We start from the raw sequence: 10,651 nt of genomic DNA on the forward strand, positions 1-10,651 counted from the left end.
GTTCTCCGCCCGACAGCCACGTTGAGGTAGAACAGGCGGCTTCACAGTCGGGGTATTCTGGCTACCTGGAAGCGGCTGAGCGGAATGACCAGCCAGGGAGAGGTGGTCAGGGCAGGGGGACGGATGAGGGCATGGAGGTGGGCGGGGGGGGGGGGGGGGGTTGGTGAGTGGGTTATGGGCAAGGGAGTGGGTAGGTGAGGTTCACATAGATTGGAGCGGGCTAGAAGGGCCGAGATGGCCTGTTTCCGGACTGTAAATCATTATATGGTAGTAAACTCAGCTCCTGATGCTGAATCCGCCACGAATTTCTGCGGACTTCCGTGTTGCCCTGGGGTAATCCTCGCCTTAAATGCAGTCTGATAAGTTTGGGGGCGGGGGGAGGAGTTGGCGAGGGTGGGGCTTGGCTCGGGAAACCACCCCGGCGAATGGTGGGCGAGGCTGGAGGGGATAAGGGAGGGGGGCCGCCTTCTGCGCATTCCAGTCGCTGGAAGTCGTCCAGACCTTTGTGGCCAGCCGCCTCCCCCCCCACCCCTCATACCACCAGGGTCCCGGGACAAGGCGGAGGGAAGCCGGCGCATGGATTGATTCTAACCCCGCGGCGGCGGCAGCGGGAGGAGGGGGGGGGGGGGGGTGGCCATGGGCAACAGGCTAACGCCCGCAGCACCCGTGCGCCCGTGGAGGGAGAAGGCTGTCTGGTTCCTGGGCGCCTTGAGGCGGCTGCTGGGGCCGGAGCCGGAGCCGGAGCCGGAGGCGGAGGCGGAGGCGAACGAGCCCTTCCAGATCTCCTTCAACCTGGTGCGCCACCTCTTTGACCTGGGCGCCGTGGCCTTCCTGTGCCTGGCCTCGCCCTTGTCCCGTGCGTGTCTGGACGTCCTGGGGCTGCGGGGGCTGCCCGCCCTCTGGCTGCACGGCCTCGCCCTCTTCCTGGCCACCTCGTACGGCATGAACCTTCTACTGTGGCTACTACACGCCTACCTGACGCAGCTGACCCTCGCCTTCGGAGCCCTGCACCTCCTGGTCCTCGCGGTGAGTTTGCACCGGGCGCGGCGCACGGACACCCCGGCGGCAGCAGCACAAGCCGCCGCCGGCCCCTCGACTCCGCCCGGGAGCGGGGAAGGGTCGGACGGAGACGGGACGTCGACTTGCAACGAAACGACGACTTCCTACGTGACTCCCCTCACGGACACGGGGTGCTGAGAGGTGCGCTGGACCTGGAGGGGGGGGGCTAATGGGACGGGTTGCACCGACTGAGGGTGGGAGGGGGTGGTGTTTGCAGGATTCAAGGGTGGGAGGAGAGCAGGAGGAGGGTGCGGGTGGGGTGGGAGGAGAACAGGAGGAAGGTGCGAGTGGGCCGGGGTGGGAGGAGAGCAGGAGGAGGGTGCGAGTCGGGTGGGGTGGGAGGAGAGCAGGAGGAGGATGCGAGTGGGCCGGGGTGGGAGGAGAGCAGGAGGGAGGGTGCGAGAGGGGCAGGGTGGGAGGAGAGCAGGAGGAGGGTGTGAGTTGGGCGGGGTGGGAGGAGAGCAGGAGGAAGGTGGAGTGGGGTGGCGGGGGCAGGAGGCGGGAAGGTCGGGTGAGAGCAGGAAGGGGGTCAGTTTTAAGGAGGTTGAGAATAGGAGATTGTGAGGGAGAGCTGGTGGAGGAGGAGGAGGGATTGAGTGGTGGTAGGGGAGGTGGGAAGGTCAGGCTGAGAAGGGGGCAGAGGGGTGGGGAGAGAGGAGGATGGGGTGAGTTGAGGGAGAGGGAGGAAGGGGGATTGAGTAGATGTAGGAAAGGGGGGTGGGTTTCGAAGAGGGGTGATTTTGGAAGAGGTTAAGAGGGAGGGGAGGAGAAAGAGGGATTGAGTAGGGAGGGGTGAGGAAGGAGGGGAGAAGAATACAGGATGGCTTCTCAGTCCAAATATGGATTGATTGTGACTGGTCTGCAACCCCATATGTGCCATATTCACCTTCACCTCCACCTCAACCCAAATCACACCCAGCCTTTGCCCTCTGTCCTGGGGGAGTGAGGTGCTCCTACGGGGATGGATACCTTGAACTTGGCAAAGGTCGCAAGGAGAGGCCTTCTGGAGGAGAGGATGGGATTGGACTGAGGCAAGGACTGGATGAGCCCTGAGGCAAGCACCTGGGGAAAGGAGCAAGGATGCTCACTGCAGGGTCAACAAACCCCCATCTCCCTCCTCACAAACTTAGAACTATTTATTGGACCCTGGGAGGAGCTATCCTTGCTGTTAAAGTGGACTCGTGGCTGCTCGGACACAAACTTGAATACAGCTGCAAATACAAACTTTTGATCACTTTGCAAAGCCTGAGAATGCCATTACAACAAGAAGCACTGCCACAAACAGCTCGACTCACACCAAAGGAGTCTGCCTCAAAATATATTTTACAGTCAGAGCTCTCGTTTTCTAGAATGTTTGAATAGACTTCTCCACATAAGTATATATTTCTAAGAATTCTCGGGATTTGTTAATCAGGGTTGTGTCCCTTACCTGATGATTTATAGTCTTCGATTGTTTTGCCAAATGCCATATATTCTTGTGTAATTGTCGATACTGTGTAATGGTCCAAAAATTGTTTTCGTATGACTCTTGTAAAAGTTGACCCCTTTTTTTTGGCCTTGACCACTCACCCATCCGATGTCCTGACGCCTTGACTGCTCACCCATCCAAACTCCCAACACCCCAACTGCGGATCCTTGTCTCGGCCACCCGCCCAGCAGAACTCTGACCGCAGTCTCACCACTCACTCCGGGCCATCCCAGCCCGATGCCATGAAAGATGTAGCTACTTATCACAGTCAAAAGTTTGACCTGTAGTAAAAGTTGACCCTCCCAAATTTGACCCAAAAAATTTGATGAGACCACCAGTGAGGAGTTGTTGTTCTACCGAGGAATGTTCTCCACTCCATTCATTTGGTTCATATTGTAAAACGTGCGTTCACACTGTGGGGAGATGCCAGCGATCTTATGCTGGCTCCAGTAACGCCCCCAGCTCGGGGCTGGGTCGGTTGGCAGCTGAAGGTTTTGCCATTTGGTGGGCATGTTCAGGAGGGTAATGGTCTGGCAGGACCACGCAGTGAGTTGCTTCCCACCACCCCTCCCCTGGGAAGAAGGGATTTGCCACACCTTTCCACAATGTTCTGTATTTTGTCCACATATTTTATATATGTTTTTAAAAAAAAATAAAATTCTAAGAATTCTTTGGTTTACTCAAGGATGCAGATAAACCAGTCCTCTGTGTTGTACAAAATGCACGCAGCTGATTTTGATACTGTCCAGTGTTATGCTGTAAGTGTTAACTGCTCCAAGGTGAAGGCAAAATTCAGATCCCGGAACATGAGGAGTGGGGTAAAATCTGCCTGCCTTTTACTACCCCCAATGCAGGGTGAAACACCCCTCTCATTTTAGTTGGAGGGACCCTGTCTGAAGGAATTGCGCCGCCCCCCCCTCCCTATCTGGGGACCTGCCTCAAACACTGAGGGGCTCTTGTGGGCAACAACTTTCAGTCGAGCTCTTGCGGGGTGGGGGGGGGTCCTCTGCATCAGAAGCTTCTGACCTCAAACTCATATAAATAACCTCCTGTGACTTGACCACTGCACATGGTACGAATATTTGGTGTAAGTGGTCTATTTACAGAATAGCAGACAAGGGAATATACTGAAGACTGGCATCTAATCATGGCATTGGGGTGGGGGGGGGGGTTGTATTGGAAAATAACCCCAAGAAGTGAGTTACAGGCTGGAATCTAGTCTAAGGGGTTTATATATAAAATGATAGTTACCCAGGAATGAGGCCGGAATAGAATCCAGAAATTCAGGGGGTTATTTCTGAAAGAATTAGGTGTACAAAATCCACATTACAGGGTAGAGTAAATGTATAACCAGGTAACAATTACAGAACTGAAACAGGCCACTTCGGCCCCTCTAGTCCGCACTGATTTAAGTGAACTCCTGCCACCTACCTGCTCCCTGTAAATATCCAGATAACAATTTACAGTATGGAAACAGGCCATAATTGGCCCTTCTAGTCTGCACCAATTTACATGAAACTCCACTAATTCCACCTACCCACTCCCATGCCCATAACCTTCCAACCCCCCCTCCCATCCATGCACTCATCTCACCTCCTCTTAAATGACAGAATTGACCCTGCCACAACTACCTCTTCCAGAAGGTCATTCCACTCAGCCACCCCTCTCCGAGTGAAGAAGCTTCCTCTTAAATAACTCCTAAAGTTTTGCCCCCTAACCCTTAACCTATGACCCCTTGTTTTAATCTCCCCTACCCTCAGTCAATCGGCTTTTTCCATTGAGGATGGGTGAGATACAAACCAAAGGACGTGGATTAAGGGTGAAAGGGGAGAAGTTGAGGGGGAACTTCGTCACACAGAGCGGTGGTGAGTACGGGCTGAATTTTAACATTTGAGTAGCATGTGGTCAGCTACATGGATGGGTGACGCACAGACTAGAAGGACCAGTTTCTGTGCTGCAGTATCCTATGGTTCTTGGAAGCATGTGCCTGCCGAACCGTGTGAAACATCATGGATGCACCGTTACTCCTGGGCAGGCCCTTGATCACGTGTACAAGCCATGTGGATTACAGGCCACCTGGATGGGTGAGGAGTGGGGATCAGGGAAGGGATCTTCTCCGCTACCCACTGTAGAGCCTGAGGGAGGTACAGTTTCCAAACCAGGCAGTGATGCTTAGGCTGCTCGTAGAACATAGTGTGGACAGCCTTCACAGGATGTCGAGGCGCTGTTGGGCTTTCTTGGGTGTTAAGGGACCAGGTGAGATTCTCCACCAAGAAACTTGACGATCTCAATTGTCAATGGTCAGCAGAGAGCAACCCCTCCCCCCCCCCGGGCCCTCCTGAAGTCGACAGCCATCCCTTTTTATTAACGTTCAGATGCAGGTTGGTGAAAGGGGATAAATTTGGGGGGGGGGGGGGGGGTCTTCACACAGGGAATGTGGAACGAGCTGCAGTGGTGAATGTGGGATCGTTTTAACAAGAAGAATTTGGATAGGTAGCTGGATGGGAGGGGTCTGGAGGGACATGGGAGATGCACGTTTGTGGGACAAGTAGAATAGTTTGGCACAGACAAGAAGGGCCTGTTTTCTGTGCTGGTTTCAATGGATTCCTGGGCATGAGTTACAGGCGAGAATCTAATCTTGGAGTCTAGGGGTTTATATTTAGAATAATGGATCCCTGAGAGTGGGTTAAAGGCTGGAGTCTAATCCAGGAGGTTTATATATAAAAGAATAATTACCCAGGAGTGAGACAGGAATTTAATCCAGGAGTTCAGAGGCATTATATGTGGAATAATGGATATTTGGGAGCGAGGTACAGGCTGGAATCTGTGTCGGGGTAGAAGTTACCTCAGAGTAGGTCCTCAAATGTTGTTGAAATGTTCTGTAAAGTGCTACATTAAGAGAAATGACATGAAACAGAACCTATTTTACCATACTGTAAGCTCAATTTCTGGTCATAGAAATATCAAATTTTTAAATAATGACGCAAAACTCTTCTAATATTAAACATTGAAATAAACCTGTGCTACATTTTCCATTAACCTGCTTCTGCTCCAAGTTAATTTTGTAGCAGCTAAAGGTGTTGCACTTTGAGCACAGGTTTAAATCTTTTCAAGTTTATTGTCATCCGATTGCACGTACAACCAATGAAACAGTGTTCTCTGGTCCTCGGTGCAAAATGTGCAGATACACAACCAGATATATACACATATTGACAAACAGTACATATACCAGACAAGTATTTCATCTGAACAAATAAATATTGCTTTGTACAAATGAGAATCTCGGAGGGTCAGTGTAAGCAGTTCCTTTGGTCATTCTCGCTGCCCGTGGGAAGAAGCTGTTCCCCAGCCTGGCGGGGCTGGCTCTGATCCTCCCGTATCTCTTCCCCCGACGAGAGCAGCTGAAAGATGGTGTGTGTGGGGTAGAAGGGGCTCTCAATGATTTTGCCTGCCCTCCTCAGACAACGTTCCCTGGTCGATCACATCAATGGGGAGGGAAGGAGACTCCAGTGATCCTCTCTGCACCTCATGGTCCTGTAGATTGACCTCCGATCTGTACTACTGTGATGCAGCCGGCCAGGACACTCTCGATGGAGGTCCTGTGGAAGGGTCGACGGTGATGGCGAAAACAAAATAGGTTGGGAATAGCTGTTTCATAGAATACAGAGAGAATTTTAAAAAAATCAATAAAGTGAATAAGCAAGTCTTTAAATGAGTCCGAGTGAGTTTGTCGTTGAGGAGACAGATGGTGGAGGGGGAGCCGCTGTTCCTGAACCTAGTGGTGTGAGTCTTGTGACACCGATACCTCTTTCCTGATGGCAGCAGCGAGAACGGAGCGGGTGCTGGGTCCTCGACGGTTGCTGCTGCTCTCCAACGACAGTGTCCCCTGGACACGTTCTCGATGGTGGGGAGAGTTTTGCCTCTGATGTCCTGGGCTGTGTCCTCTACCTTTTGCAGGGCTCAGGGGTATCGGTGTCCCCGAACCAGACCATGATGGAGCTGGTCAGCACACTTTCCACCACACCTCTGTCGAAATTTGCCAGGGTTTCTGGTGTTGTACCGAACCTCCGACGAAGGTCACTCTGACAGCATCTTCCACATCTATGGCAAGGTTGAGGGCATCAGGCAGGAGGAACACCACCACCTGCACTACGAGCAGCCTCAGCAATCGCATCACTGCCTGGTTTGGAAACTACCTCCCTCAAGCCCTGCAGTGGGTAGCGGAGAAGATCCCTTCCCTGATCCCCACTCCTCACCCATCCACCTGTCACAGAGTTTTGTGTCTTAGAAACAGACACTTTGGCCCAGCCAGTTGGTGCTGACCAACTTGTCTCCCCAAACTTTCATCACGTGCCTGTAAATTTAAATTTAGACACAAACACTCATGGTAACAGGCTCTTTCGGCCCACGCCACCCAATTTACCTATAACCCTTGGTACACTTTGAAAGGTGGGAGGGGAAAACCCACGTAGACATGGGGAGAACTTGCAGGCAACGCCAGATTCGATCCGCAGTCCTGATTGCTGGTGATGTAACAGCAGTGTGCTAACTGTGCCTGGGGTGGGCTCATATCCCTCTGAACCTTCCCTACCTAGCCCATCACCTGCCCAATGTCTCTCAAATAGTACAATCAACCCCCTCCCCACCGCCTTGGTCCACACACCCATCAGTTTACAGAGGGCTGAGCGGGAAGTGTCCCTCATCTTCCCTTTTAAACGTACCCCCCACCACCCTCACCTTAAATGCATCTTTGCCCTTCACGATTTAATTTTAACACCATATCAAACTCTAATGGCTCCAGGGATAACAGACCCATTTTAAGGCTCAGGGCCTAAATGTTGGTTACATCTTTACCTCCTGTAGATGCCCATGTGACCTGCTGCATTCCTCCACCAACTTTCCTTGATTTAAGTCCCTCTCCACCCCCTGGTAATATTCTCGTGCATCCTTTCAGCCCTCCTTTCCAGCAGTACACTTTATGGTTGGTGTGATGCCAATACAGCGTCAGCAATTGGGACTGGGGTTCAAATCCGATGCTGTCTGTGAGGAGTCTGTACATTTTCCCTTCATCTGTGTGGGCTTCCTCTGGGGCCGCTCTGCTTTCCTCCCACCCTTCGAAATGTACCAGGGGCTGCAGGTTAATTGGGCGGCACAGGCTCGGTGGGACGGAGGGCTAGCTTCCACATGATGTCAGAGTTTAAAAAATGACATGAATATTGGAATGGCTGCAAGTCAGCGGGACAAGAAGATCCTGGGGTTTTTTTTTGGGTGCTGGTTCCAGCAAACGGCTCAAGAGGGGCAATTGGAATGGTCAGCAAGACAAGCCAGTACCCTTTATCAGTCCCGATGAAGGATTATGACCGAGTGTGAGGTGTTGCATTTTGGAAGGACAAACCAAGAGAGGACGTATATGATGAATGATCGGGGAGTGCAGTAGAACAGAGGGATCTGGGAATACAGATATCCTGAAGGATATCCTGAATTTCCTGAAGGTGGACAGGGTCATAAAGAGAGCTTTTTGGCACATTGGCCTGCATAAATCAAAGTATTGAGTCCAGGAGTTGGGATATTACGATGAAGTTGAAGAAGTCATTGGTGAGGCCACATTTGGAAGATTGTGTGCAGTTTGGTCACCCAACTTCAGGAAAGATATCAATAAGATTGAAAGTGCAGAGATTTACTAGGATGTTGCCTGGACTTCAGCGACTTAGTTACAGGGAGAGGTTAAACAGGTTAGGACTTTATTCCCTGGAGTTTAAAGGATGTAGAATTAGAATTACAGTGGGGGGGGGGGGGGGGGGGGTTAAACAGAATAAATGTAGGTGAGCTTTTTCTACAAAGGGTGGGTGAGATACAACCCAGAGGACATAGGTTAAGGGAGAAAAAAAGTTTAGGGGGAATATTTTCACACAAGGTGGGAGCTGAAATGGTGAATGTTAACATTTAAAAAGAATGTGGACAGGTACATGGATGGCAGGGCTGTGGCAGGCTATGGACTGTGGGACCAGGCAGGAAACTCCCCAATTTGGCACAGACTGGAAGGGCCAAAGGTCCAGTTTCTGTGCTGTAATTTTCTATGAAGCTGAGGATGGAACTGGATGCATTGAGCAGGAGTGCCCACATTGCTGTTCAGCCCTTTCCGCACACAAGCGAAGACTGTTTTCATGGAGTAAAACAGGGGAGTCTAGGACAAGATGGCTTCCACTTGGAACAAATTAGTTTCTGCAGCCCAGCGATTGGTGATTCTGTGGAATTGATTGCCACAGGCAGTTGCGGAGGTCAAGTCATTGGGTGTAGGGATGGGGAATTGAAAGGGCGGCCACTGGGGGATTCACACTTTTGCAGCCAACATGCCCGACAAAGCATTCTCCCAGTCTCTCTGTTGTAGAGGGGGCCACCAGGTGCAGTAGACGACTCCTGCAGATTCACATGTGAAATGCTGCTTCACTTGGGGACTGTTTGGGGGCCAAATGGTGAGGAGGGGTCCTCCAACTGGAGGCTATTAACACCAACCTCCTGTTTCCTTTAAACCCCACTTCTTCCCAGTCACATTCCCCCCCCCCCAGTTTTCTATAGGCTTTTTCAGGTGCATTCTATGCTAAGGATGCACCTGAAGAAGCAGACGCGGCCCTTCAAATTGCCATTCAGGCGGCAGCATTTCAAGTGCAACGCTGGCCACCTGAAGGACACGACTGCTCAGGAGGCAGCTCTGAGCACACTCCGGCTCCTGCCCAGTGTCAGCTGTGATCAGCAGCCTGACCCTTCAACATTGGCTTTCAGCCTGCTGCATTTAGGGCCACTGACCGAGCTGAGCAGATTCTCCCTCTTGGAAGAGGGTTACGTAGCGCACCTCTCCTGTACATTCAGGTGGCCTCAAAACAGCCGCATATTGCCTAAACATGCGGCTTTACAGGTGGGGCAATTGGCCACCTGAAAGTGCTTATGGCCTACAGATTTCTGTGTTTCACTCCTTTGGTAAGATGCAACGCAGTGATTTTCCCCCTCACCTGTTTGTCCACACCCCTCATGTGCAGTCAATATCTGGAGCTGGGATGGGGGCCATGGTAGGTGGATACAGAGCCAGTCACTGCTGCTTGGACGCATGGTCCTAGACATTCTACACTGCGTTACGCACGTGTGGGCCAATCCCATAAATCTCGGGGGGGGGGGGGGGGGGTGGGGAACCCTGCAGCCACTCGTTGGCAATTATGAAATAAACTCAGAAGACAAGAAACAGCCGATTGGATGATGTGCGCTGAGAGAAATAGGCAACCAAGGCTCTCTGAGCAGTCTCGTCTCGTCAGGAACTGGTTTTTAAATACGGTTACCCGTCAACATTAAATGAACAAAATTCTAGATTTAACACAAGAATTTAGAAGCCGTTCTCAACACTTTTGGCTGTGCGTCCCCCACCCCCCCCTCCCCTGAGAAACCGTCATTTTTGTTTCTTCTATCCTTTTCTCCTACTTACTGCATAAAATATTGCGCAAGGTAAAAAGAAAACTAGGATTTTACTGCAATGTGGTGGGGCCACCATTGTTTTGGGGGTGAGGGGGGAGGGGTGCACGTAGGGCCCCCGGTGAGAATGGCCAATTTCGAGGTGAAACACGAAAGTCTGCAGACAGTGGCTGAAGGGAAAAACACAATGCCGGAGTAAGTTAGCAGGCCAGGGTACTTTACATAGCAGAGATACATGACCAATGTTCCACCCGGGCTTGAGCCCTTCATCAAGTAATTTAGATCCTGACTGAACTTGGTCACAACAGGTGTGTAGATCGAAGTTTAGAGAAAGAAATGGGCGAACACAGGAAATCAACAAGATAGAGGAGCATAAGTAGGCCCATCAAGTTTGCTGTTATTCTAATCCTCTTCCCGTTCAGCCCCACTCCCCGGAACCCTCGATGCCTGACTCATCATATACCTGTCAATCCCTGAATGTCAGTGGACTGGCCTGGGTCAGGATGGGCAGAAGGGCCCAACTTAGTGTCGCAGAATTTCTCGACAGCACCCAGACACGCGCTCCAGTCCCCCAAAAGGCAGCCCTCGGGTACAAATGACGTAGGCCAACGGCGACCTCCACCCTCACCGCCCCACCGGACCCCCAGCAGAACAGTGTACAACAAG

General features: G+C 51.7%; 1 protein-coding gene across 1 annotated transcript; it reads left to right on the forward strand.

Annotated features, from left to right (window-relative positions):
• Positions 1-426: 426 nt before the first annotated feature.
• On the forward strand, positions 427-1,259 carry c2h6orf47 (chromosome 2 C6orf47 homolog). Its single transcript, XM_069919469.1, has one exon. It carries the CDS (start codon positions 637-639, stop codon positions 1,195-1,197), a length of 561 nt encoding a protein of 186 aa, XP_069775570.1. The 5' UTR covers positions 427-636; the 3' UTR covers positions 1,198-1,259.
• Positions 1,260-10,651: the final 9,392 nt, after the last annotated feature.

Source organism: Narcine bancroftii, chromosome 2 (genome assembly GCF_036971445.1).
Source record: "Narcine bancroftii isolate sNarBan1 chromosome 2, sNarBan1.hap1, whole genome shotgun sequence".
Classification (NCBI taxonomy): domain Eukaryota; kingdom Metazoa; phylum Chordata; class Chondrichthyes; order Torpediniformes; family Narcinidae; genus Narcine; species Narcine bancroftii.